The sequence below is a fragment of the Cyprinus carpio genome, chromosome B13, assembly GCF_018340385.1.
Source record: "Cyprinus carpio isolate SPL01 chromosome B13, ASM1834038v1, whole genome shotgun sequence".
Taxonomy (NCBI): domain Eukaryota; kingdom Metazoa; phylum Chordata; class Actinopteri; order Cypriniformes; family Cyprinidae; genus Cyprinus; species Cyprinus carpio.
In genome coordinates this window covers 17,215,582-17,242,759 of record NC_056609.1, presented here as the reverse complement: position 1 = coordinate 17,242,759, position 27,178 = coordinate 17,215,582, and the positions used below count along the sequence as shown (strand labels likewise).

Genomic DNA, 27,178 nt, shown 5'->3' with positions numbered 1-27,178 from the left:
GTGCTATACTCTCTAGTCAATTATCCTTCCTATCTTCATTGGTCAATCTTCTTTTGGTGTCCTCTGGTAATAAAAGTGTGCAACACATCTCAAAGATCACATGTAATCTCACGTACAGTACAGTGATCTTTGAGCGCTCTTTATTTTCATATACTCAAAATGAGAAAAAGAAATACAGCAGATTTGGGATTAACAATGAAGACAATCAATATCATGCAAGTTTTCTCTTTTTTCACTCTTCTCTCAGCAGGGCTGTGTGAGAGACAACATGAAGGTAAGTCATGGGTATGATATTCAGGTTTTTAAAATATGTAGCTTTAAATGAGCATATGCACTGTATTCATAGCATACTGCAATCTCTGTCCTTTTTTAGTTTACAAGCTGAAAATGGATGAGGCATTGCTAAAATTCTATAGCGAACTTCCGTACATCGTTAGTGTTTACTACACCTCAGATTACTGTTATAAGGTATTTCAACATTTTTTGTCTTCCCAATCCACCCCCCAAGAATATGTACAGGTTGAACTTTCATGCATTAAATGTTTTGTGAGCATTATAAACCTTTATTTAATATCTAATAATATAATAATATAAAATAATCATATAAAAATAAGTAATAATATGTATGTAAAAAATGTAACAAACCTGTATGCATGCTTGAATGGTCAATAATGGCATATGTTAAATGAATATTAAATAAATACTAGTAAATGACAGCAATCTACCTCTTTGGCAGTGTCTTTATCAGCCCCTTGCCACAGTTGGGAATGGGCAGAGCAATGTTTCTGTGGTGGTGAGCACACAATTCACACTGACTCTAAAAATCATACCTGTGGATGGAAATGGCACGCTGTGCAGGTAAGAATCACCTTGAACTACACCTCAACTTGCTACATATATTAACTAACATCATACTAAATATTGATCCTTTTTAAATGAAGCCTTTTCAGTAACTCAAGTATAAATCAAGCACAGAAGGACCGTACATAGGCTAGATATATAGCCCTAATAGCAGCCAATTGCATTTGCAGTCACTGAGACTATTTATGACCATGTGTTTGAATGTGACCTGGCTTTAGTGCTGCCCTTTGGAGAATACCTCACTGTGCATTGATCGCACTGCATTTTGGGGTTAACAAGCTGACATTGGAATAATGATGAAAAAGACTATTAAAACATCCAAGCTTGGGGGCCTCTCACAAACCCATGGTGGGATGTTGGAAGGAGGAAACCATAGCAGTTTTTACAAACAACCTGGGCCTCAAAGAGTCATCAAGGTTTGGGCCATTTTCAAATAGGTTGTCGGGAGTGTCTGATTTCCTAAGACAAGTCACAGTATCTCTCCCACCGTATGGCTGGGGTCTAGTCCTGGGCTTCTTTAAGACTGATACCAAGGTCCCTTTCCAGACCGAGCCATTATCGATTTACTTTCTCCCCCAAAGAACATGCTGGGCACTATGTCATTCCCAGGTCGATCAATAAAGGCTTATAGTGCACATTTTGGGGGATGAAAAAGGTGAAGTGGGTTCAAAAAATGCAGTTCTCCCTTTTGCCCTCTAGATGACGCCCTTCAGCCTTTTCTATGTCTTTGTTTTGTTATTTTCAACTCCATGCTGCTTCAAAGAGCCATTTATATATACAATACAATCATAAAATACAAATCAACTTGGTTTTTGTAAATATATTGTGAAAGTTGATTTTTGGGCTACTTTTGTTAAACAGTTACATGACAGGTTACCAACATCAGTCGGTAAACAATTTATGGTTAACAAGAAAACAACAACTTCATAAATCTGAAACTGTTGGTGATGATGTGTAACAGCAATTGTAAATAATGCTTAAAAAGAGGAAAGCTTTTTAAACAAAACATAAAAAATTCAATAACCATCATCACGACTATAACGATGTGATAGATGGATCAGTGTTTTATTACATGTTGATGACATTATTTCTCCTCCCTAGTCTGAGTCAGACATTTGAGGAAGCTGGCCATTATTCTCTCTGGATGAGGTCTGGATTGCTAAATGATGTAACCTGTTCTCTCACTGTGGATAGGAGTCCGAATAACGCATACCTGCGTAAGTATGCATGTTGTGTAATTAAAAACATTAAATAAGTCATCAAAAAGGCATGTATTGAGTTCCAAAGTTCAGAAGGAAAGCGCCTCTCTCATATCCCAGGAGTCGGATGAGACTGTATTGATCCGCTAAACTGCTCGTTTCTTGAAAAAACAGCTCAAAGAAAAGCTTTTCTGCCATGTTTGTTTTGGAAGATGCCCCGGGAGGGGAGCATTGTGGGAAATACATTAGAGGAGCGTGAAGGATTAAAGCATAATGGGGTTTTGAAAGCACCACGCTCCATAATGCGCCGTCTACTTTGCAATAGTGCAGATTATGTTGTAGATCAGACTTTTAAGGGCAAGTAGCTATTATCTGTCAGATATATGGCCAGTGTGACTAAACTCCCAGCTATATGATGAGCTTCCATTAGGCGGACTGGCTGGTGATTACACTCCAGCTCCAAAGGGCTCTCACAACTTAAATGATGGTCCTAGTGATCAGCAGATGTTAAGAAGAACTGATGAGGGGACAGCGAAAAAAAAAAAACAGTCTGTTTTCAACTGAATTGCACTACTCAGAGTGATCACATTAGTGTGTGTGTGTGTGGGGTTTTTTTTTTCTTTTCTTTTTTTTTTCCAGACTGATATTTTAAGGCTGCCTTGGACTGAAAAATAGAAACTCTGACCTCAGTCTTGGGTCTGTGATGACTACACGCAGTAAATTATACAGACATACAGTAATTGGTCTGCTTAACCTTAAACTCTAATTAACATTTGGACTGAACTGCGCAAATGAGAGTAACTTTAAGTGTTGCAGATTTTCAACTTAAGCAATTAGTGTTACATAATTTACTGTGAAATAAGCATAGAATAATTTACTGAGGATTGAAGATAATTAGACAGTGATGATCAGCGTAAACTGTATAACCTTTCACTACAAATAAACATATGACAGCAATTGTCCTCAAAGCTTGTTTTCAAAGGAATTTTGGTAGCTTTTGATTACATTAAGAGTTTTCAAACATTTTGATGCCATGGACCCCCAAATATGATTACCGCTTTTTAAAATAAAAAGGGATTTATATATTTTCAGGTATACAGACAGATTTTCCTGTGTACGTAAAATGTGTGATATTATAAAGATGGCAAGCGTCTAAAATTAAATAATTAGCTTTTATTGTCCTAAAGCAAACTGTATGTTCCTAGAATGACCAACCCCCGTCCCATATCATATATGCTGATTAGTTTTTTCTCTAACGTACAGATTAAAAATTGCGATTTAATGTAGTCAAATTTTATTTACAAATTGAGTTAAATGTATTTTAATTATTAAACTAACTTTGTAAGCCCTAAAATATTTTGTGCCTCACAAAACTGTGCTGATTTTTTACAGTTACAACTGTCAGTAGATTAAAAAAAAATTAATCTCATTATTTTCAACTTGTTTTTACAGATAAAGACAACAATCTAATAATTTTAAACTGATATATATGTGTATATATATATGTGTGTAATGTAAAATGATGGACCCCAGTTTGAACACCCCTGGATTAAAGTACCTGCTTTAGAATGTTGGTTTATTTTTTACTCGTTTTCTCACTAGCAACCAATTAGTTTCTCTTGCCTCTTAAGTTAAAGGACATTTGAGGCACAACAAACATGACACACTTAAAGGTACTCTTAAGTGGGCACAGTGTTGGATGTGCACGCAATGTTTATTTATCTCAGGGCCAGTTTGTCCAGGCTCCTGCACTCAGTCATCACTATAGTATCATCAAACGTCACTGTTTCCCCTTGTGTCATCAAGTGTATTCACACATTGATCAAATGGTCCTTTCTGTGTTTGTTTTTCCGCAAAACATCTCCAGTGTCTCATTGAAAAGTAGTGGCTTGAGATCACCGGGTGCAACATGTCCATTTGATTAGCCATGATATTCTGTGTGAGGGTTTTTGTCCATGTTTTGATTATAAAAGATGATAAACGGTGGGCTTGCAATTTAGGCCTTATGTAAGCATTATGTAACAATGCTGAACTCAATTTAGTTTTATGGAAAAAGTATATCAAATGCTCCTGATCTCACTTAAGTCTGATTTTTAATTTTATCTTGCAGTATACACAAACTCAATAAAGATGTCTGTACAGCTTCCAAATACTTGGAATATGATGCATTTTTGCTTCCTGTTTAACACCTTCCCTTAAGCAGTCAGTATCATGGAGGATGGCCTCTGACAGCCGATATGATCCATTCCATCATGCGCTGTGAAAATATTGCCTCAGTACATGGCCGTATTGAAGACCCAAGGCTAGGGTTTCATAGATTGATTGTACGCCTATAGACTGGTTTCAGATTACATAAAAGGACACTGCTGGATTCTTGAGAGCTCCCTCGTGGCACAGCATGGGTGACAGAGGCTGTTCAGAGCGAAAGCTGAGAAAATTGTAGAAACTGAACATGTTTGTAACCCTTTACTTTTTAATTACTGTAACGGACTAAATGCTGTCTTCAAGAGGCATTCACATAATTCTTATTGATAAAAAAAAAAGTTTGTATAACCATCGCTATTATTTATTTGCTATTAAATCCTCAGCACTGTTGGCGGCATTCTTGATTCTGGCTTCTATCACTGTATTTTGGGCCTCTTTGCCTTATATACTCAGGTAATAATATTACCAGTTTTTCCAATTACACTTCTGTTCAAAAGTTTGGGGTATGATTTTTTTATTTTTTTTTTTTAAGTAATGAATACTTTTATTCAGCAAGGATGCATTAAATTGATCAAAAGTGACAGTCAGGATGTTTATAACATTGTAAAAGATTTATATTTTAAAATTTTATTGATATTTCTATTCGCCACAAAATCCTAAACAAAAAAACAACAACTATCAATTGTTTAACATTAATAAGAATATTAATAACTTTGATGCTGTTTCTTGAGCATCAAAGCAGTATATTAGAATAATTTCTGAAGGATAATGTGATGCTAAAGTCTGAAGTAATGGCTACTGAAAATTCAGTTTTGACATCACAAGAATAACTAAAATTACATTTTAATGTTTTTTTTTTTTTTAATTCAGTCGTTTTAAAATTGCATTATTATTTCATAATATTACTGCTTTTACTGTATATTTAGTTTGAATAAATGCAGCCTTGGTTAGTATAAGATACTTCTCTCAAACTTTTGAACAGTATATAAACAGTTTTAAAAAAAAGATGATTTCAAAATAAAAAATTGTTTTATACCACTACAGATGCAGCTGTACACAGAGGCTAAAGAACCATATCTGCCATCGCGGATCACAAAACTCCATAGAACTGGTGAGGGCAAAACGGTTCATACATGAGACAATAGGAACAGATGTTATGCATCACACACCGTGCATTTGTTTATGCTTAGTTCATAGCAACTGTAATCTGCAATTTCCAGGATGATCACATCTAAAAAGCAAATGGCCTATAGAGATATACAAGGAGCCTTTTAGCGGATATAGTTTAATTTTCCGAGATCTTGTTTGATTGTCCTGGTCTGAAAGTTTGATTAGCTCTGTCTGCGGCCTTTCATCCAGTTGTGTGGAGAGCCAGAGCAGGAAGAGGGTAATGCTAATTCCTTTGTGATGGATCTCACTGCCATCACAAGACCATATGGTGTATGGGAACATATTTCTTTGGAAATGAGAGAAACTATTCATGCTTCCCAAACATGTACTAGGCTGCTCATGGTCCACAAACATTGCCAAAGCAACTACTGATTTTGAACATTAATTTATTTATAGTACGCTCATTTGACAAACCATAATCAATATTTTTCCTGACAAAACAGTGTCAAATGCTAAAACTGCATATGCTTTATGATATAAATTTTATTTGTATGTATATATAAAATATATAAATATATGTTCGTTTTATATATATATATATATATATATATATATATATATGGCTTCAATTATGTTCATGCAAATATGTCGCTCCTATGTTTCAAAGCTAATGAAGTATGTATATAATAAAAGCATAGTAGATATGAAGGCCCATTTACATATACACATTTGTAATCTTAGAACTTACCTTTATTTAATGACACACTGAATTGATTATTTTTGTTTTGTTAGGATGAGGAGAATAATGAACATTCTGTGGACAAAAGCAAATCAAAATCATCAAGGCTGAAGTCACTGGACACATTTCGAGGGTATGTGCCAAAAAATGACTTTTCAGTTATTTGGCCAAATTGGCCTAAAATGGTAACTTAATTTTGAACGTTTTGAACTCTCTAAATTCTATGAACCTATTAATACCTATCAATTGTCATTGGCTTGATGGCCGCATTCACTCATAGAATGCATTGTGGGACTAAAGAGATTGTAAGGGGTCACAGGCTGGACATACACTCACTCGAGCCATTGTTTACAGAGGTCGCTCTAGGCATCATCTCTAATATATTTTGCCTCTGTGCTGGGGAACAGTGGATTGCTGTTGAGCAAGGGTGATGTGATTTAATTGGGAAGCCCAGCAGGGCTTGATAGTGGCTTGGGGGCAAACGCAGAAGCACGCCTCACCCGAAACAGGAAGCTGCTACGGCTTTGACCTCTCACTTCCCAGTAATTGATGTAATAATACAAGGAGCATATCAGCACATATTCAGCAGGCTGTAGATCTGGAGCTGGAAAGGATATGACTTCCCAGATCAAGATTTGTGTAATGGATAATCCATGTGTGTTGCAAAAGTGCTTTTCAGATAGCAATCACCAGTGGCAATTTGTACTGTCAATGACAGTAAGAATAACCAAGCTTTTATGGTTCTTAGAATTGCCATATGTTTTGTTCCAGCCTCTTTATGTGAAACTTTTAATGCAATTCATAAATGATCCATTCACATTCGTAATCATATTCCTTGTAAACCGCAGTTCTGATAAAAACAGATGTTCCACTCAGTCTATACCTGCTTTTACTCTTGGATATGAAACAGTCCATTTCCTTGTTAAGCCTAATGGTTTTATCAGTGTGGCTGGAGACTTTGGTTCTTTGTTTTAACGTTTCCTTGATTTCAGCCTAAGTATTCTGTAATCTGGCACTAGAGTGCTGAATTTGAATATGATATAGACATCATCTCATACATATAGACTCAGTGGATGACATCAAAGCTGGCTTGTCAGGTCCGTTGATTCATGATGCCGAGGTAATATTGGATTCTGCAACAAATGCATGATATTTCAAAAGAGCTCTGCAGCTATTGCAGGTCCAAAACAAAATCAACACTACAAAATGCACATGGGATCCCTGATTTGGCTATACATGGAACTTAATAATGTCAGTGAATGTCTTTGGCTCTTTGTGAGCATATCAACCTAGAGAAAACCTGTAGTGTTGCAACTCCCTTGCTGTATAACATGAAATATGGCCTGTCCAGCAACGAGTCAAAACTTTTCACTGAAGACAGAAGCATCTGTCATCTGCCCACCGCCCTGGTGAAATTGTTGCAGCTACGGTTTTTCTCAGAGCTGAAGAATAGCGCCCTCAATTCGTCATTTGCCATCAATATGATATATAGTATAACTGTAGACTTTGCATTTTAATTTTTTAAAAAGGATTTTGTTTTTTATCTTTCCAGCCAAAAGCCTGCAGCCAGTTTCCTCATATTTGTGATTACAAATTGACGCTGGTTGTTTTGTGATGATAAGTTACACTAACAGTAAATGTACTTCAGAATGTGCTCATTTAGTTAAATATACCCTGTACTTTTCTAAGCAGGAAACAAGTCAGTTTGCTGATGTGCAACTCTTTCGTTTTGTTCTTGGCGACTGTAAGATTAGTTCAACCAAAAATGAAAGTTCTGTCATCATTTACTCACCTTCAAGTTGTTCCAAACCTATATAAATTTCATTTTCTGCTTCACACAAAAGAAGATATTTTAAAGATTGTGGGCAACCAAATATTTGATGGTCCCCATTGACTTCCTCATGGTTTTTTCCATACGGTGAAAGTCAATTGGGACCATCCCCTTTTGGTTCCCTAAATTCTTTAAAATATCTTCTTTTATGTTTAACAGAAAAAAAGAAACTCATACAGGCTTGGAACAACTTTAACTAAAAGTTCATTTGAATGTTAATCATACTCCCATCGCACCTGCACTCGTTTTATTTGATATCTCAAGCTTGTTACAGTGGAAACTGCTGTTTATATAAATCATAAATGTATTTATATACATTACAAATCACAAATTAATAGCATCAAAAACGTAATTTAATTTGAATGTAAATCATTTTCAGATTGTACTCCCATTGCAAGTCATGTTATTTAACTCCTTATTTTGAGTGTTATCTGTACTAGTTTTATTTGAAATCTCAGGCTTTTAAAGTGAAAACTGCAGTATGTATAAATTACAAATGTGCCCACTCAGGAATTACAAAGAGCTAATGCTCTGGGATAAAATGACAATGAAAAATATACACTGGAAGTAACTGCCAAAATACATTTGTACTTGTTAGCAACAGTGATTAATAAGAGGCAACACAAAGACACAACATTGTTAGTGTCTGTTGCGTTTTTTTTTTTTTTTTTTTTTTTGATAACTTACAGGTTGTGACAGAAAGACAAAGAAAGCTTAAAGCAATAAAATACTTAATTTGCTTTGGAAGGTTTTTTTTTAAGAGAGTGAAAGCCTCCCAAACACTGAGGGGATTTTAATTAAAATGATTGGCTATAACATGGTATATTGCAAACATTGTGCCATAGTCTCATCTTGAAAATGACTTAACCTTTGTCATTGTTACTATGGATACTAATGGATGTAGTCGCAAAGTGTGTGTGAGAAAGAATATGTGTGTAAAAGAGAGAGACAGAGAAGAAAGACAAAGACATGCTTAATAGTGCTCTTTAGAGGATGGCATGTGATTAAAATCTTCTATCAGGAGGTTAGGCCTAAAAGGAGCAGTAATGGTCTCTGTTATGATCTCCTAATTGAATTTGGTGAGGAAAAATTTAGATTGGTTAGATAGAATGAAGTTTATCTGAAGGTCCATGCAGTGACTTGCTTTCTCAGTATGTTCTTATACAGAGAAACCAAAGAGAACACTTCAACCCCACGATTTGAGTGTTGTCAGTTTAATAGCTGAGGTGTTGTCTCAGGGTCTGATCACAAAAATCAATTTCATGTCCACGGGTATATTTATGTTGTATAGTGCAAACATGCATTTTGTGACGTGCAATAAAAAGCATCTCCTGCTGTTGCTAATTCAATGTAGTGTTCCATCATGCACCGTAAGTTGCAGCTTGGCTTCCTTGCACCAAGTTACACGTCTACAATAAATTACAGCAGAGGGCTTTAGTCAGCACTTCTGGGTGAGGCGATTCAGAGGACAACCGTTCATTTCCTGATTGATTCATAATGCTTAGGTTGCATTACCTTACACAGCATTTCGTCTCTGATATATAAAACAAATGCCGCACCTTCTGGCCTTATGATCCATAATACTGATACAGTTTACCTTAAATGTACAAGTGACAGTTGAGGTACCGAAGGATATTGTAATGATAATTTATCATTTTTCCTTATTTGTTTGTACACAACTGTTCAAAAGTTTGGGGTTGGTACAATGAAAACCATCTCTTACGCTCATCAAAGCTATTTTATTTGATCAAAAATAATTTAAGTTTTCAGTTTTAATATATTTTAAATGTAAATATAGATAATATACTTTATATAGATATAATTTTTTTTGTAAAACAATAACTGTCTTTATTGTCAATTTTGATCAATTTAATTCCTTTAATATCTTACTAACCCCAAACTTTTGAATGTTAATGTATGTTGTGTTTTGTATAAACTGTAAGAATATTTTGAATCTCATTTGATCAAATGGAAAAAAGAAAGAAATGAATTGGGAAAAAAAGAATCAACAAGTCAAAGAGCTTCTGACAGAAGATTTGTGAAAATCTTTGTTGAAATTCTGCTTGTTAACATTATTAATCATTAATATTCTTAATATTTGCTTAATATTATTTTTAGATCATATATTTTCATTAAAAATACTCCATATTCTGATAACATTTTTTGTGGCATTTTGTTTACAGATTCTCTCTGACGGTTATGGTATTTGTGAACTACGGTGGAGGTGGTTACTGGCTTTTCCAACATGCACCTTGGAATGGTGAGTTATTTTGCTGATTGGTTACATATATGTTGATCTGGGATGATCTCTCTAATTGTTACTCTATACAGGGCTCCATATTGCAACTGATGAAGGAGAATCATTCGCTCATTGTCTTTTAATTTGTCAACTAAAATAATTTGGCTTCTGAGTGTTTCTTTTAAACATTTAATATGTTCAGCTCTTGTTTTTTTGTTGTTGTTGTTTTTTGTTTGTTTGTTTTTGGCTGGAACCAAGTTAGCAATATACACTTACAAATGTGTCCTAAAGTTATTAATTAGGCATTTTTTAGATAAATACCACTAATTAAGTACATCCAATAAGAAATGAAAGCTAAAATGATGCCTCATAAATCTTCACGGACTACCAAAGACACAATGTACTGATATCAGATACTTACATTTAAAGTGCTGCTTTATCAGAGACACTTTAATTCAACATGCGTTTTATGCTTCTCATCTACAGTATAACTTTTGGATGAACATCCTCAAAGGACGCAGATGAGAAGGGGTTGCATGTTAAATTTTAATTGGGGTCTATTATGAAGCACATCTCCTGGAGTATTCACAGATGAACTCAATTTAAGGCTCATAATGGCCTCTTCATCATATCAGCAGAATTGTATTGATCATAAGGGAAAGCAGATGGATTTTCATATTACTGTGAGGCCTCCTCTGTCATGGCTGTATGAGCACTTATTAATCATTTGTCTGAAAATCGAAAAATAATGAGAAAACAATGTTTTTAAAGACACACAATATTTTATCTTCAGTTTCTACACTCTGAGTGACAGCATTAGTTTACAATGAAGTGTGATTATGAGGATAAAACAAATTATGTCAGTCATTCAGCAGTAAGATAATGCATTTCCTACGTGTCAGTCAAATGGCCAACTTTCTAGCAACTGTAGATAGACATGCACCAGATGTGTGTGTGTGTGTGTGTGTGTGTGTGTGTGTGTGTGTGTGTGTGTGTGTGTGTGTGTGTGTGTGTGTGTGTGTGTGTGTGTGTGTGCGTGTGTGTGCGTGTGTGTGTGTGTGTTTTCATGTGTGTGAATGTCTTTTTCCATGTGCGTTACAGGTCTCACAGTAGCTGATCTTGTGATGCCTTGGTGAGCTGCCAGCATTTACTTAATGAATCGATGGAGAATTATTACTTTCCATTTTTGAGATTAATATGGAAAAGAGTGGGACTTCAGTCCAACAGTTTGGATCTGCCTTCAGAACCTTTCAGATTTAAGGCTTTTCCAACCCACCACCATTAAAAATGCTTTGCCTATGCCAATTAATCTTTCAGAGAGTATACATAAAGCTTGTAATACCCAGAGACTACTTTAATTCAAGATGAAATGAATGCAGATTCCTCTATGAATAGAGACCCAGTAATGCAGTAACCACCTTAAATTGTTGATTGGTTTGTTATGGAAAAAAAAGTCATAAGTAGACAATCTACCCCTCATTTAACATGCAAAAAAAAAATGCAAATATATCCCAAAAGCATACATATGTAGTGGTGCACAGTATGTTATGTACAATAATACTATCTTTAATTCTTTGGCAAGGTTTGTGTTCATCATAGGTACTTCTGTAGTCCTAGCATTCACCTCGATGCATAGGAAAGGTATTCCATGGCTACAGCTCCTTCGCAAGATTACATGGAGAACCATCGTCCTGATGCTCATTGGTTTCTGCTTCATGAACTACAGCCCAAGAGATGGATATTGTGAGTAGGCTATACATATTTTCCAGTCCTTTTCTACAACAGTCATATCATAACTTTTATTTTATTTTTTTTATTTTTGAAGAGCACCAGCTGTGGTGCTGGCTCACTTGGTGGCCTTTTAGTTACAGTTTTTCTTTCTTTAGTTACAGTTTTTCTATAAATGATGCACATGCCTACTCTACACTCTTAAAAATAAAGGTGTTTCAAAAGGTTCTTCACAGCAATGCCATAGAAGAACCATTTTTGGTTCCACAAAAACCATTCAGTCAAAGGTTCTTTAAAGAACCATCTCTTTCTTACCTTTTTATAACCTGGAGAACCTTCTTTCACCACAAACAAACAGAAAGGTTCTTCAGATGTTAACGGTTTTCCATGGAACCATTCAGACATAAAGGTTCTTCTGTGGCATCGTGAAGCACCTTTATTTTTTTAAGAGTGTATTTGAATTGGCATGATGCTTCTGCTTGCATTGCATTGGATTTATCATGGTACAATAGAAAGCTAGAAGACTCATTACAGTTGTTCTGTTCTGGCTGGCGGTGACTGATACCAGACAAAGAGTGACCTGCACCCTTCAATCTGCCCCCTTATTATCAAAGACTGTGAACTTTTTCTGAAGTAATATGAAAGCGTTACATTTTGAAGTCACCATATCCTAATTTTGCAGATGAAGTCCATTAGCCTCTGTTAATGATGAGAGAATGAAAGCCAAAATCTCTAATCCAGGGTCTCACAGCAGCACATTAAGACTGTCAGGGTAAAGCAAGGAGGGCAGGGAGAGTCGTCTGACAGGTCAGTGCAGAGCATTGCTCATACATTAGCCAAAGCAGCTTAGCTGTCTGGCAGGATGGATTTGTAACGAAGTTAATAAAAATATTGTGATACTTTCCAGTGATCCAGTGGCAATCATAATATCTAGAGCCGTTGAACAGGTGCACAGAGCAAAAACAAGCCTGGCGATAATGGTCAGTTATCACAGATAGGGTTTCATCATGCCAGCTGCACAGTGGATTTTATGGAACTTCATGTAATGTAATTACAGCTTTTGGCCTAAACTGCAAAATTTACTCTCTCCATATCTGATACCTCAGCCTGTGAATCACTCAGAATGATGTTTAGAAACCATCTCCCCCCAACATACCGGCATTCAAATGCAACAAAATGTATTACAATTCAATGAAAATCATTTGAATAAATGATCTATTTAAACATGGCACCGGCTTGGCCACTGAAGCCATTATCATCCTTGGAACTTGAAGAATGTTAATCTTACAAACACAATGCATTAATGCTTTTATCATTGCAAATCTACCAAAACAGTCCCACTTCTGCATAATAATTACCCTACTGTTTCTCCTTTCATAATTTAACTCACACTGAGCTACAGTGAACACAGGTAAACGCTTTTAAAGCATTACAATGTTGATTGTAAACCAATCTTTTTGCAAAATTACTGACTGTCAGATCTTTGATTGATAAATTGCACAGAGGATTTGCTCTAGAAAGTGTGTGCATATGGGTTTTAATTGACAGATACCATTAGTCACCGAACCACTTCCTGTCTCCATGCACAGAGGTGGAGTGTTTCCACTTTTTATTTGATTTGTTGGATCAATGATCAGTATTATATTGTTTCTTGTGGCCCTTGGTACGTGCCACAAAGAGGTTTTCAATTAACTAATGTGCAGATTACCATCAATCTCTCGCTCTATATCGCTCACTCCCATCTCCCTCCCCGCCAGCGTCTCCTCAGATAAGCATTATTAGTCTCCAGCAGGGTAGATCACACCTCTAGAGTCCTGCAGTGAAAGACTTCTCACCTCAGCCTGGTCCTGTGTCAGCATAATCATCATTAGACTGTGTTATGGACATTAATATGGACTTCAGTGAAAAACAACACAACACCTAGAAGTGTTTCTTAGATGTGCAGACCTTAGATGTGCAGTAAAATTCTTATTTAAAATGTATTTTATATTTCTTGCTACTGGTTGCTATATATTCACAGTAGTAGTTCTACGGTTTAATGAAATTACAACTATTTATTAAGAAATATATATATATATATATATATATATATATATATATATATATATATATATATATATATATATATATATATATCACAGAAATCATTCTAATATGTTGATTTGATGCTCAAGAAACTTTTCTTATTGTCATCGATGTTGAAAACTGTTGTTCTGCTTAATATTTTTGTGAAAACTGGTATTTTTTCAGGATTCTTTGATCAGTAGAACTTCTTTTAAAAAATCTATTAGGTTGTATAGTATGGATACACTTGTATTATGTATTATTGTAAATTACAAATATAATATGCATGCTATTATCCTACAATATAGTGTATTTTTAGATCATTTATTTTATGACAGAAAATGGATTAGCCTGCACTGGTTTCATAGAGAAAGTCTTACTATAAGAAATTCCTGTTAAATCTTATACAATCCTGACAATGTTTTACAGTAATATATCCAAAGGACGATATATAATCTATAGGTAAAGCACTTGAACAGCTAAAGAAACAAAAGCCCTCCACTGACTTGCTTGCTGACTACTATTAAATGCAACCCTATTAAAAATACATTATATGTGAGTGTGTATTTCCATCAATGGTCTGTAATAGTAATCGTATGTTTATATTTGTGTGTGTGCATAAATGTGTTAGTATCCTGGTCCTGGCTACGGATACCCGGAGTGCTCCAGCGTTTGGGTTTCACCTACTTTGTCCTGGCACTGATGCAGACTTTCTCTCCCCACAGAGAGATCCCCTTGAGGGAGGTGGGTTAAACTCTATGGCTCACATTTCTCTCAGATCAGACAACAGTACAGGAAGACACTTGTTCTGAAATAATGATTAATTGCTAGAGGTTACAGTAAGGTGATGTCAATATGTTTGTTAATATGTCAAATCATTGTTTTTGATTAACTTATTACTATTGCGTCTTATAATATATACATGCAAGACTGAGTGATTACTAACCCTGTTTGCTTTCTACATGTTCTCCCCAGCATAACTGGTGGAACCCCATTCAAGATTTGGTTTTATACTGGCCTGAGTGGATCTTCATTGTGTTGCTGGAGACCATGTGGTTGTGTCTCACTTTCTTACTGCCTGTTCCAAACTGCCCCACGTGAGTTTATATTAGCGTCAGGCTTTGACCGTACACATTTGTGAAGAAGATTAACTATCACACTCAACAATACAAAAACAATAATATCGAATATAAATCCTGTGCATTCAATAATTAATGTGTAATGTGTCTGTCAAGCCTGATTTAACTGCAGTTCATCCCTTTATTAACATAATAATAATGTCATTCATACATCAAGCTAATTCCTTCGGTGACATATATGTTGGTATTATTACACAAGTGCGCCGCCGAGAATATATGCGGGATGGCGGTAATGTTGTACATTTACATCACGAATGCACATATATATTCAATGCAATATGATCATTTGTGTGGCGTTGTGTTTGTGAGTTGGTGAACGCATGAGGGTGCGTGCCGTACAAGCCCGTGTTGTGCGGCTCTTATGAGATCTGTGATTTATGAGTGTTTGGCGGCCGCTTCAGAGGGGATAATTAGCCAATCTCAGTCTGTCATGTGCACTAAAAGGAGGCAGGGAGAAAGGATTCATCTTCCTTTCTCTGCCTCTCTCCCTTTTTCTCCTCATATCCGCTCAACCTTCCATTTATGTCCTCCTTCTCCTCTCCTTCAAGATTTCTTTTCAATGTGTCTGACCCATCATGACATTGACGATCACATGCAGAGTGCTGATAACTCTGCTTGAATAAAAAAACATTATGACCTTGCAGTCATTGTCCTTGTGTTGCAACACAATGCAGCTTCAAATGTTGCTACCAACACACTTCCTTCTAAATAATTAAACCAAAGACTTTTCTATAAATGTTTTTCTTGTCACTGTCGCCTTTGGCTGTTTCTTTGCAAAGCTGTTTTGGAACAATATGTGCTTTCAACAGCGCTATCAAAAATAAACTGAATAATGAATTGTTTCTATAATATATTCATTTCAATGACAAGGAACTCATACGTTACCCTTCAAATTGGTAAAGGGGTCAGTAAAAAGAAATTAAAAGTGAATTTTATTCAGGAAGGACGCATTAAATTGATTAAATGTGACATTAAGACTTTTACATTGTTGCAAGAAAATTGTATTTCAAAGAAATGCTTTTTTTGAGCTATCTATTTATTAAAGAATCTTGAAAAAATGTTTCATGGTTTCCACAAAAGTATTGATCATCACAACTGTTTTTAACATTAACAATAATAAGAAATCTTTCTTGATCTTAATATCAGCATATTAGAATGGTTTCTAAAGGATCATGTGACACTAAAGAAAATTCTGCTTCTGCTTTGCCATCAAAGGAATAAATTACATTTTTAAAGATATTAAAACAGTTATTTTAAATATTGTAATATTATTTCACAATATAATTGTTTTACTGTATTTTCGATCAAACAAAAGCAGCCTTGGTGAGCATGAAACATTTTAAAAATCATAACAACCCCAAACTTTTGATTTGAAAGGTAGTGAATATTCCATTGTTTCCTTTGCTAGTGGTTATTTAGGAGCTGGTGGTATTGGAGATGATGGTTTATACCCCAACTGCACAGGAGGAGCAGCTGCGTATATAGACAGGTGGTTATTTGGGGACAACATCTTCTGGTATCCAACATGCAAGGTGTGAATCCTTTACGGTCATCTTTAACCAGTTCAATGCAGTAAATATCTGACACTGAATACTTGATTCTGATTGATCAGTTGGCTTTGTTATGTATAATAAGAGCAAAAATGCATATTTGACCATTGCCCCTGGCAACCAATTTCCTGCACTGTGATATTATTGTTTGTTTTGTATCACTCCATGGTTTCGCAAATCAATATGTCCTTTTATTGACTTAGTGACTAGTCTTGTAGTAAGCTTCACGCAGGGGATTATTTGCAATAATGGCCTATCTGATTGCACATTATCACTCTCTTAAGTGAAATCCCAGCTATAGTTATAATGATTAAAATGGCATTTATATAGGGATTGTATGGATTGCATTACAGAAAATGTGTCTTTTCTGTTTCTGTAGGTCTTGTATCGTACAACCGAGCCTTTCGACCCAGAGGGTGTTCTGGGTACAATTAATTCCATAGTCATGGGATTCTTTGGCATGCAGGTAATTGAAGATAACACTACTTAAGCAATATCTATAAAATGTGACCCCAGACCACAGGACCAGTCAAGGGTCCATTTTTTCGAAATTGAGATTTATACATAATCTGAAAGCTGAATAAATAAGCTTTCCATTGATGTGTGGTTTGTTACCATTTGAAAATCTGGAATCTGAGGGTGAAAAAAAAAAAATAAATCAAAATATTGAAAAGCTGTCCAAATGAAATCCTTAGCAATGCATATTGCTAATCAGAAACTAAGTTTTAATATATTTACAGTAGGAAATTTACAAAATATCTTCATGGAACATGATCTAACATAAATCTAACAATCTAACATAAATTTAAAAAAAATCTGCACTCTTGGAATCCAGTCATATTAAAGAACCAGAACTAACTGTATAAATAAGAATGTTAAATATATAAAAAGTAAAAATGAATTATTTAAATGACAAACAAATAAATAAACAAACAAATTTGCTTTTTAAAGGACATGCACCAAAGACAACTCCACAAAAGTGATCCAGTGACAAATGAAAGAGAAAGCCTAAAACTAATCCAAAGCCCAACATGTGATTTATCCAAACCGTGTAATTCACAGACTATAGATCATTGACTTTTCAGCATGTTCTCTTCTTGTCTCATTGACTATTTTCAATTTTAGTTCACCAAACAATGACAAATCTATAATATTGGACTGGATTTGCTGGCAGCTCTCTTAGACAAACAGCTGTTCTGTCTCAGCGGTCCTTGCTGCTGTGGACAGATGTGTGTGTCTCTGGCAAAGGTCAGAAATGTTTCTCACCCTTTGATGGTGACAGTGCCCCGGTGACCGGTGAGAACTAGACGTGCAAACTCAGTTGCATTGCTGAAATCCCTGTGGGCGGAGGCAAAAAACAGTTAGCACCAAGCCCGTCAATCAACATGTCTTTGAGAAGACGGCAGGTGTCGGCCTCTCCGTCTGTGTCCGTCCGCTCCAGCGTCCTCAGCTGAGGCTCATTCGTCATCACCGAATTAATCAGTGTGCGCGGCCAACTTCACAGCCGCGCATGGCTGCGCAGGGAGCGTTGAAACTTGAGCTCTTTTTCAGGGCCACAACCACTGCTCACATCCTCTCTCTCTGCCTGAACATGATATCAGTATGACGTATAAGATAAGCATTATTGTCCTGCAGTCTATTTGCTGTTAATTATTTTAGTTTACTTAGAGTACTATGACCTATTTGGCCTAAAGTGCAGGTTTAATGCGCATCATTTTGCTATGAAAATAGTCAAACGTTTAGGTATTTAGTCTAACTGGAAATAATCTTTGTGTCCACAGGCTGGAAAGATTCTTCTGTTTTTTCGTAAAAAGAATAAAAGTATCCTGGCTCGATTCCTGATTTGGGCCCTCATCCTGGTACGTGCACACACACTTGTATAAGAAAAAAAGTAAAAAAGCTGATTTCAACAGCAAGAACTTCACAATACAGCAACGCCTTGTATGTACAAATGTTATATTGCTTGTAGTTGTAGACAGTTTATGAAATAGGTAGGCGTCATATGATATGTGTATATATGCACTGAATGAATTCCAAGGCAGAGATTGCTATCACACCTCTCTTGGGACTGAACCGGATTGGTTGTTGAGCTCACGGATGTCTGGTGGTTTTTCAATCTGGAGTTTTACCACTATTATTGCATATCAATTTCCACTGGTTCTTTCTGTCATGCATGACAGAGAAAAGTTTTAATATAACTATTTTTTAGCATGTTTTATACCATGTTTAATAACTGTAAAAAAAAACATACCTTAAAGAATCATGTTTATACTTGATGATATTAGAAATGCTATAGATGTCCTCAATGTAGCGTTAAAGTATTATTACTTTACATTACGATTCAAATGTTTGGGTTTAATACTTTTTTTTTTTTGAAAGAAGCATATTACGTTAACAAAGACTTGTTATTTGTTCTAATCACAATTGAATACAGTTGTGTTATTTAATATTTTTGTGAAAAAAATTTTTTTCCATCAGAATTAGAATAGAAAGTTCAAAAGAACACCATTTATTTGAAATTGAAATATGTTATATAACATTATAATGTATTATAATGAACGGTTAGTGAACGGCTGGCAGATTTGCGGGTTAAGTGCTCGATTTGGGTGGTCCCACAGACAAAAGGAGCAGAAGCTGGACTGGGTGGGAAGTGCATGAGGATGTTTAAACCCATACCTCAGGGGAAATGGTCATGTGCTACTAGAAATGTTTTCCAGGGACAGCACAGTTCACTTACTGCTGTCCTTCGCTTGCAGAAAGGCTTTTTTATTGCACCATGTGGGGTGAATTAACCCTCTATGCATTCCCAATCTGTATTTTTTGGTCTTTGTCAGTTTTAATGAGCATGACGAGTTAAGCAAGCTCAAGTTATATGGTGTGTTTAATCTAAAGTGAACTGTGTAGTCATTTATTCAAGGTTATTAGGCGAGAATCATGTTTCTGCACAATCCAGCAAGTTGATCACAGGATCTAAACAGAAAGGGAGTTTGCAAGCTTCTCTTCCATGAAAGACCTTGCCTCTGTGTTTTGTTTTGGACTTCTGGAGGCAGAGCTGCTGGAATGCCCTCTCTAGAGACAACAGGTGCTGATGGAGGGGTTTTGTCTGGCAAACTCTGGACATAAAGCTGTGGATGACGGGGGCAAATGACCTGCATTTCTCAGCAATGGCTTCTCTTACGGTCATTCTTGCACAGCTTGTTATTAATATGAGCAAGAATTTTGCAGCTTAGCAAAGCTTGTATCTCATTTGTTTTTTGTTTTTTTATATATTAAGGACTAAAAATTTGAAGTTGGGCCATTTATATGAGTTTGCAATTTTTTTTAAATGTCCTTTTCATATGACATCTGTTTTATGAGACGGATTCATTAAATTATGACAGACAAATATTACCCTCAGCTCCTCCGGAAAGCTGACACAATGTCCTGTTCTTACTCAAAGGATCTCTCACTTGTGCCAAGATATATTTCCTTTATACTTTATTGCTTCCTAGGGAACTTTTTTTTCAGAGCACATTTGTTTTTTCTTAAGGTGTGTAATTATTTGATGTTTGAATACTTATCCAAGCTTAAAATGTAGATAAACTATCAGTAAGCCATTGGTAGGTTGACTTTTTCAGAAAACACTTTTGCACTTTCAAAACATTGCTTTGTTTGTTTGACCTGCCCAACAACAGCAACACTCATCCAGTGGCGTGAATTTGGGTTGGGGCTATCTGTTTATCTGACCAATGAGAGACAGAGGGTATGTTTGGAAACCTGTTTGAAAACAGTAATTTTAATATTTGAATATACATTTTTGTACTCTAGTCATTTACTATGTAGCCTTATGCTTGTGGAATAGCGAAAAACGCAAGATCTTGAGAAGCGTTTTTTTAAAGTTTAACTTTTTTTGACTTCAGTGCTGCTTTATCGAACAGCTTGTTCTAAAAAAAAATGCGAGGTGCGAGTGAAATGGACAATGTCTGTCAAGTGCATTTTGCATAGGAAAACAATGGAAAAGTAGTGCAGTGGAATGGAAAAAAACTTCAGTTAGTATAAATCTTATCTAACAACATTTAAGTGAGGTTTATGCTTAAAACTCAAACAATTTAAAAAATGAATTTAAAAAATAAAGTGAAAATATACGTTTAGGATTTTACCTTTTTTCTTACCTTGTTGTTAAATTATTTTGTATTTGTGTATTATATTTGAAGGATATTTATATACATAGATATTTATATATTGTTTTATCTACATTTATTTAGTATGTAACCTAATCACAATTCTCCTCTTCTTCTCAAAGTGAAGCATTTTGAGTGTGCTTTTTGTGAACCCAGACCCACAGTACGCAGATGCCTGATCCCAGTATTTTAAATTTCATTATTCCCAAGCCCTATGACAAATCGGGCCATTATAGCTGTATGTTGAATCATATTGGCCAGCATTATGGGGCCACACTGCTCGGGGTGCTGAAATAAATGAACAGAGATCTATTTCACTTTACCTAGAAGCACAGCATGATAAAACAAACTAGCCAACAGCAAAAAATTATGCCACTGCTGTTCACACACTGCCTCTGATTGTGCAACACAAAGATGGTTTATGTAGAATATAGCACTTGCATCATATTTAAATAAATTTTAAATAAATTTAGTGATAAGCGATCATGTTTTTCGAAGATATAGAAAATAGCAAGGGGAAATATTCCTTGTGTGTATATGCTTTAAAGCATCTTTTGATAGGTTTTATTCCTTTCCTCTTAACTTTCCCCTAATGCTTCATCCCTACGTTGACGTCAAAGAAAATATAGATTGTGGATTGGACCACAAAGCATGTAACTAAAGATTAAGGCAACCAACAAGACCGTTACAGGCTTCATGCTTCGCAATAAACACTATGCACAAGCAAACAATCAATTATCATTGACATCTCTGGAGAGCTCTGAGGTCTGAGAATGTTTAAAGCAGCACATCTCCAACTGCATCTTGTGCTGTTAATGTGCTCTTCACACACGTTATCCTGGTTAAACAAAACCCACCACATCAACAGTCATAAAACAGTGCGCGTCTAGAGGGAGAGGGGTTGTCTTGTCATCGTTTGCATGAGTCCTTTGTCAGATTGTGGGATGATTTGAAGCTGTTTGTGCTTCACCGTGCCAGTAAACAAGGACCCTGAGTTAATTAAAGTTCAACGATCACTACTCCGCAGTTTGAGATTGAAATTGAGCGATTGCCCCACATAGCAATGATTGTCCCACATCCTGCCTGCATAGCCTGGAGACTCAATCTAGAGCCAGCCAGGCTATTTCCACACCATTGATTCTGTCATCTATACAAATGATGGATATCCTCCTAACAAGCAGGTTTGGATGCTGAACTCACTATCCTCACAAAAGCACAATATTCCTTTAAATGAGCCTGATTTAGCAGTGATACTCTAACTTTTTCTGATATTATGCTTTTAAGGCAAGACACTGCAGTTTTTCAAGAACTGGCCCATTTTTTAATTTTGGGCTATTTGGCTTTTCATAACATGTTGTTTTAGACTAGTGGGAAAAACATCCAAAATACATTTTTAAGTGTTTATTGCACAGCATCTATTGTTTGTAGATTTCATTTAAAATAATACATATATTTGTCTGCTTTCTCAAAACGAATTTTTCCCCATGCATTGAGCCAGAAATCCCTACTTGAGTAGCACTTACATACTCTAAAATTTACAGTTTTATTCCTATCTGTATTTGGAAGGTTTTTATAGAGGGGTCTGTTCAAATATCATTTGATTGATTTTATATTGTTTTATAAAAAGATAATAATTTTGATTTATAGAGTGATAAAAAAGAGAGATTGTGTAAAAACACAAATCTAATATGTCAACAAAATAAAAACAAATGTTTTGAACCTGGCTTTATCTACAGATTTCTGTTTTGGAAATGTATGTAAATTAAGGGGATATTGAGTTCGATAATGCCTCGTTTGCATATTTACACATATTTAAGAAAAGTTGTAATACAAAAAATGTTTGCAATTCCTAATGTAATCAAATAACTGGGAAAGTATGGAGATATTGATGAGCTAATTTCGTACCCAATTACCTAGGGTGTTAAATAAAAGAAAAATAAATAAATAAATATTGCAATGTAGAAATGTAACGCTTGAGAAGAGAGCTTTTGCGTAAGGCATGAGGAGATGGATCTGTGTTGTGTGTGTTAGTTGGAGGGGTTTCACCTCCCGGGAGCGTCAGCTAATCTGCTTGATTCTTTATAGTGGGGCTGCATTTGGGTTGTCTGATAGTGCTTGCTTTACAGGTCTGCATTGATTTGAAATCTGTTTTTATTCTGATCCTCAGGGAATCTCTGCAGCCATCCTTTCTAAGTGCACAAGAGACGAAGGATTTATACCTGTCAATAAAAACCTTTGGTAAGTGCTTCTTGACCCTCTAAACCCAGCTACTTCTCCATCCACAAAAGTAGGGATGAGACTCCAGCAGGCACAAATCAGAGGCTGCTAAAACAAGCGTTTATTTACCCCTAACGACAGAACGTCCTGTAAATAATCACCCCCACTGGCACAGGAGTGAGACGCGGCGGGTGATACATCCACTGTCCAACTAGATCACTCTTCTTTACAGCCAAGACAGAGTGAGCAGTTTTATTTTCCCAACCATATATCTTGCTGAACTCTGGCTTATCTCATCCGCCTGTTGTGAAATCGAGCAGGATGAGGTCAGCCCTACATCTTCAAAACGGTGCACATTGAATTATTTGTCATCTAACACCTCAGAATAAATAATGGCATGTAACTGAAATGTTCAGTAGACAATCATACGATTGTTCATCTCTACATGCAAAAAAAGAAAAAACAACAAAAAGGATTTGTTCGGTTTATGCTATAAGCGCAAAAAAAAAAAAAAAAAAAAAAAAAAAAAAAAAAAAAAAAAACCTGTGGGGTATGAGGAAAAATTAAAACTTAAATAATGAAAAAGAATGAGTAAAATACATTTTGGTATTATGTATGCTAATTTATACTATACTATATAATATATTGCATTTAAATGCTATTATAAGATTTTCAGTTTGTGTTTCAGTAATTTTATGTGTTTTTATTTTATATTTACTTGTTATTAATTATTTTAGGCTTATGTTATTTTTAATATTTCACTTTAGTTTTAATATTTATATTTATTTTTACAGTTTTAGTCATTTTAGTACTTCAGCTGTAACTGAATTTCATTTCAGTTCACATAATGTTTAATTAAAGTTTTTATTTAATATTTCAGATAATTTAATTTAATTTAATCATTTAAACTATTTAAATAGTTTCAGTTTACACTAACAACACTGTTTTGAGAATATTTAAACTGGGAAACGAAGCAAAAATACAGATTATTTTTATGAGACCTGCGTAAAGGTTTTTACATTAAATTTGACCTCATCTTTCCTTTGCTGTATGCACTCTGTGTCTCTGTGACCCTACTGTACTTGTTTGAGTACAGACGCACCTGCTTGAATTTATATGGGCAGTTCATCATACCAGCTTACTGATTCCCTGAGTATGTCTGTCTTCATCCCTAAAAGTAATTAACTTTTTTTTTTTTTGGCTCAACTTCAGCAGACATAAACGATGCTCTGGGACGCAGCCCTTTTACATTAGATAAAATTCCATTGAGCATCCTGGCACTTAGGAACACAGAGGCACATGACTTATTGACATATTTGTACTGAGCAGGTGCCAAGCCTTCACTTTGGATGCTTATGTTTCTTATTGGCTTACTCTAAGCACAGAAACTACTATATATGTCCATCCATTATTTAGTCCCTGGTTCTGCACTGTTGTTCTCTTTGTTACAAGAAATGTCAATCAAAACACATTTCAACACTAATAGTCGTCTTATATGTCTTCACCTAATGATAAAAAATGTGTCTGCACTGTATGTTTTACGTTGCTGTCTTATCAAATGGTTCAGATCTGCTGTCTTTTTCAGGTCCCTGTCATTTGTTACTTGCATGGGCTGCATGTCCTTTGTTCTGCTGGGTCTGATGTATTTCGTTATAGACATTAAGGAATGGTGGGGCGGACAACCTTTCATTTATCCTGGTATGAGAATACACTTATTTAATGGAATAGTTTGCCAAAAAATAAAATATTTGCTGAAAATGTACTTACCCTCAGACCACCCAAACTTAGTTTGTTTCTTCATTCAAAAATTTTTGTATTACATCACTTGCTCACAAAAGGATCCTCTGCAGTGAATGGGTGCCATTAGAATGAGAGTCCAAAAAACTGATAAAAGTAAACCACACAAAAGTCATCTAGTCTGTATCAGGAGAGAAATATGCACAGATCAAGCACTATTTACAAGTGGAAACCGTCTAAAACAGTTCTACACAAATATGTCGGTGGATTCTGATATGAGAGGGCAACAGGGGGAAGCATTATTATGGTTTATCAAATTGTCTTGATGGTTTTGTTTCTTACAAACGGCATATCTTACACGGCATTTCACTTCACAAGATGTAAATTGATGCACTGGAGTTACTTGTGGATTATTGTGATGTTTTTATTAGCTGTTTAGACTCATATTCTGACAGCACCCATTAACTACAGAGGATCCATTGGTGAGCAAATTATGCAATTCTGCATTGATAAAGAAAAATGAAGAAGAGAGATGAAGAAAGTTGAAGAAGCTTATCTACATCTTAGATGGCCAGAGAGTGAATAGATTTTCAGCACATTTTCATTTTTGGTGAACTATTCCTTTAAAGCAGTGGTTCCCAATCCTGGTCCTGGAGACCCCCCAACATTGCACATTTTAGATGTCTCCCTATTCAAACACACCTGATTCAACTCATCAGCTCATTAGTGAAGACTCCAAGACCTCAAATGTGTGTGTCAGATAAGAGAGACACCAAAAACGTGCATCAGTATTGGGAACCACTGCTTTAAAGCATCATTTTATCAGCCAGCCCAATCCAGAAAAGCTTACTGTGCATTTGTTTGCAGGAATGAACTCTATATTTGTTTACGTTGGACACTCTCTGCTGGGATTTTACTTTCCTTTCAGCTGGGAGATGCGTTTTCAGGACAGTCACTGGGAACAGCTTTTCCAGAATATATGGGGTACTGCACTTTGGGTCTTCATTGCCTACCTGCTCTACCGCAAAAAATTCTTTCTCAAAATCTGATGCTGCTTTGCTGGTATTTTTTGTCTCATAAAAGTCCTTGTATTTCTCTTTAATTTAAGTTACAGGCTTAAATAAAGTTTTAATTATTAAATAAGTGCAACATTCTGTTTAGGTATTTATGCAACATTTTGTTTATGATCCAAGATCATTAATATTTTTGTTTTTGTGAGTGATGAATGTGTCTTTTCATGTCTTATCCATGTTCAATTAGTTAATAGGCATAAGAACCGAGACCAGAAGATCAGATTTACTGTCTTCCATGGACACCTGCAGTGTTTTATTTGATGTCAGTTGTGTTAAGACGTAGTGAACGTAGTGATTAAATCAAATTCACAGAAGTGGTACTTAACAAATTAGAACAAGTGATTCCACCACTTGAGGGGTAGTCATTATATATCGGTTGCCATGGCCACCCCCCCTCGGGGCTGTGAGACAGAGAGTGGGTACCATCTGCTCTTCAACTGACAGACCTTTAATAGGGGTCAAGCTGGACGGCTCACTGAGGAGTGTTTCTGGGGCCAGCACTTTTCATGCTCACACTAATGCAAAATCAGGGAAATTACACCAGCAGATCTCATGCACATACGGAAATTACTGCGTAACACAAAAAACCCTGATGTTTTCTGTCAAGTGATATTCATGAGATCGAATAAAGTCACAAGCATGACCTCTGGAAGCTCTGTGGCAGTGGTTCTCGGCTGATTTTGAACTGAGATATTAATTTTAGTGGAAAACCAAGATTTATTAATAGTGGAAAATTTCCAAAATAACCTAATGTCTTAAAGGAGTAAGTCACCCTAAAATTGAAATTCTGTCATCATGTACTCGTCCTCATGCCCTTCCAAACACAAACGTCCCAGACAAAGGGCGTCCCATCCTCAAGATGCTATTTTATGGTATCCTTATTATTGTTCAGTCCCCATCTTTGCTAAGAATACACTTCTGTTACTAAGCAGATGCTATTTAAATATCATATTTTATTGTTAGTGCAGATATTTCCCAAATTTAGATAATTCTCTTCAGGAGTGTACTGTATTATACACTCCTAAAAATAATATTTTCAACCCTATACCTATCGATATATGTATGTATTTTTTTAAATCAAACATTTTTTGTTAGATTTTATCCTTTTTAACTGAACTCTATTATGATTTATTTTATTAAATCAGTCATTTTTCTGCACAAACCATGTTTATTCATTTTGAATGAGACCACATATTTAATATAGTGAGGTGTCTTTTACCTTGTTCATGGATTTCAAATATGAGGGCATCTGTGTCATTTTGAGAAGTGTCAAATTACAGATAAATTTGATTCGGTTGAAGTCAACAACACAATACATGAGCGTTT

At 35.6% G+C, this 27,178-nt stretch overlaps 1 protein-coding gene across 2 annotated transcripts; it reads left to right on the top strand.

Annotated features, from left to right (window-relative positions):
* The first annotated feature begins 95 nt into the window (after positions 1–95).
* Positions 96–26,501, top strand: si:dkey-192p21.6 (uncharacterized protein LOC565246 homolog). Of its 2 annotated transcripts, XM_042736967.1 has the most exons (18): positions 96–274; positions 374–468; positions 737–858; positions 1,963–2,078; positions 4,649–4,718; positions 5,310–5,376; positions 6,168–6,247; positions 10,129–10,205; positions 11,286–11,316; positions 11,767–11,927; positions 14,608–14,720; positions 14,952–15,073; positions 16,524–16,647; positions 17,045–17,131; positions 18,447–18,524; positions 22,993–23,063; positions 24,628–24,740; positions 25,647–26,501. In XM_042736967.1, exons 1-18 carry the CDS (start codon positions 160–162, stop codon positions 25,826–25,828), a joined length of 1,824 nt encoding a protein of 607 aa, XP_042592901.1. In that variant the 5' UTR covers positions 96–159; the 3' UTR covers positions 25,829–26,501. The 2 variants fall into 2 exon arrangements, with proteins under 2 accessions (XP_042592901.1, XP_042592902.1); XM_042736968.1 differs by lacking the exon at positions 25,647–26,501 and having other exon boundaries at positions 24,610–24,688.
* Positions 26,502–27,178: the final 677 nt, after the last annotated feature.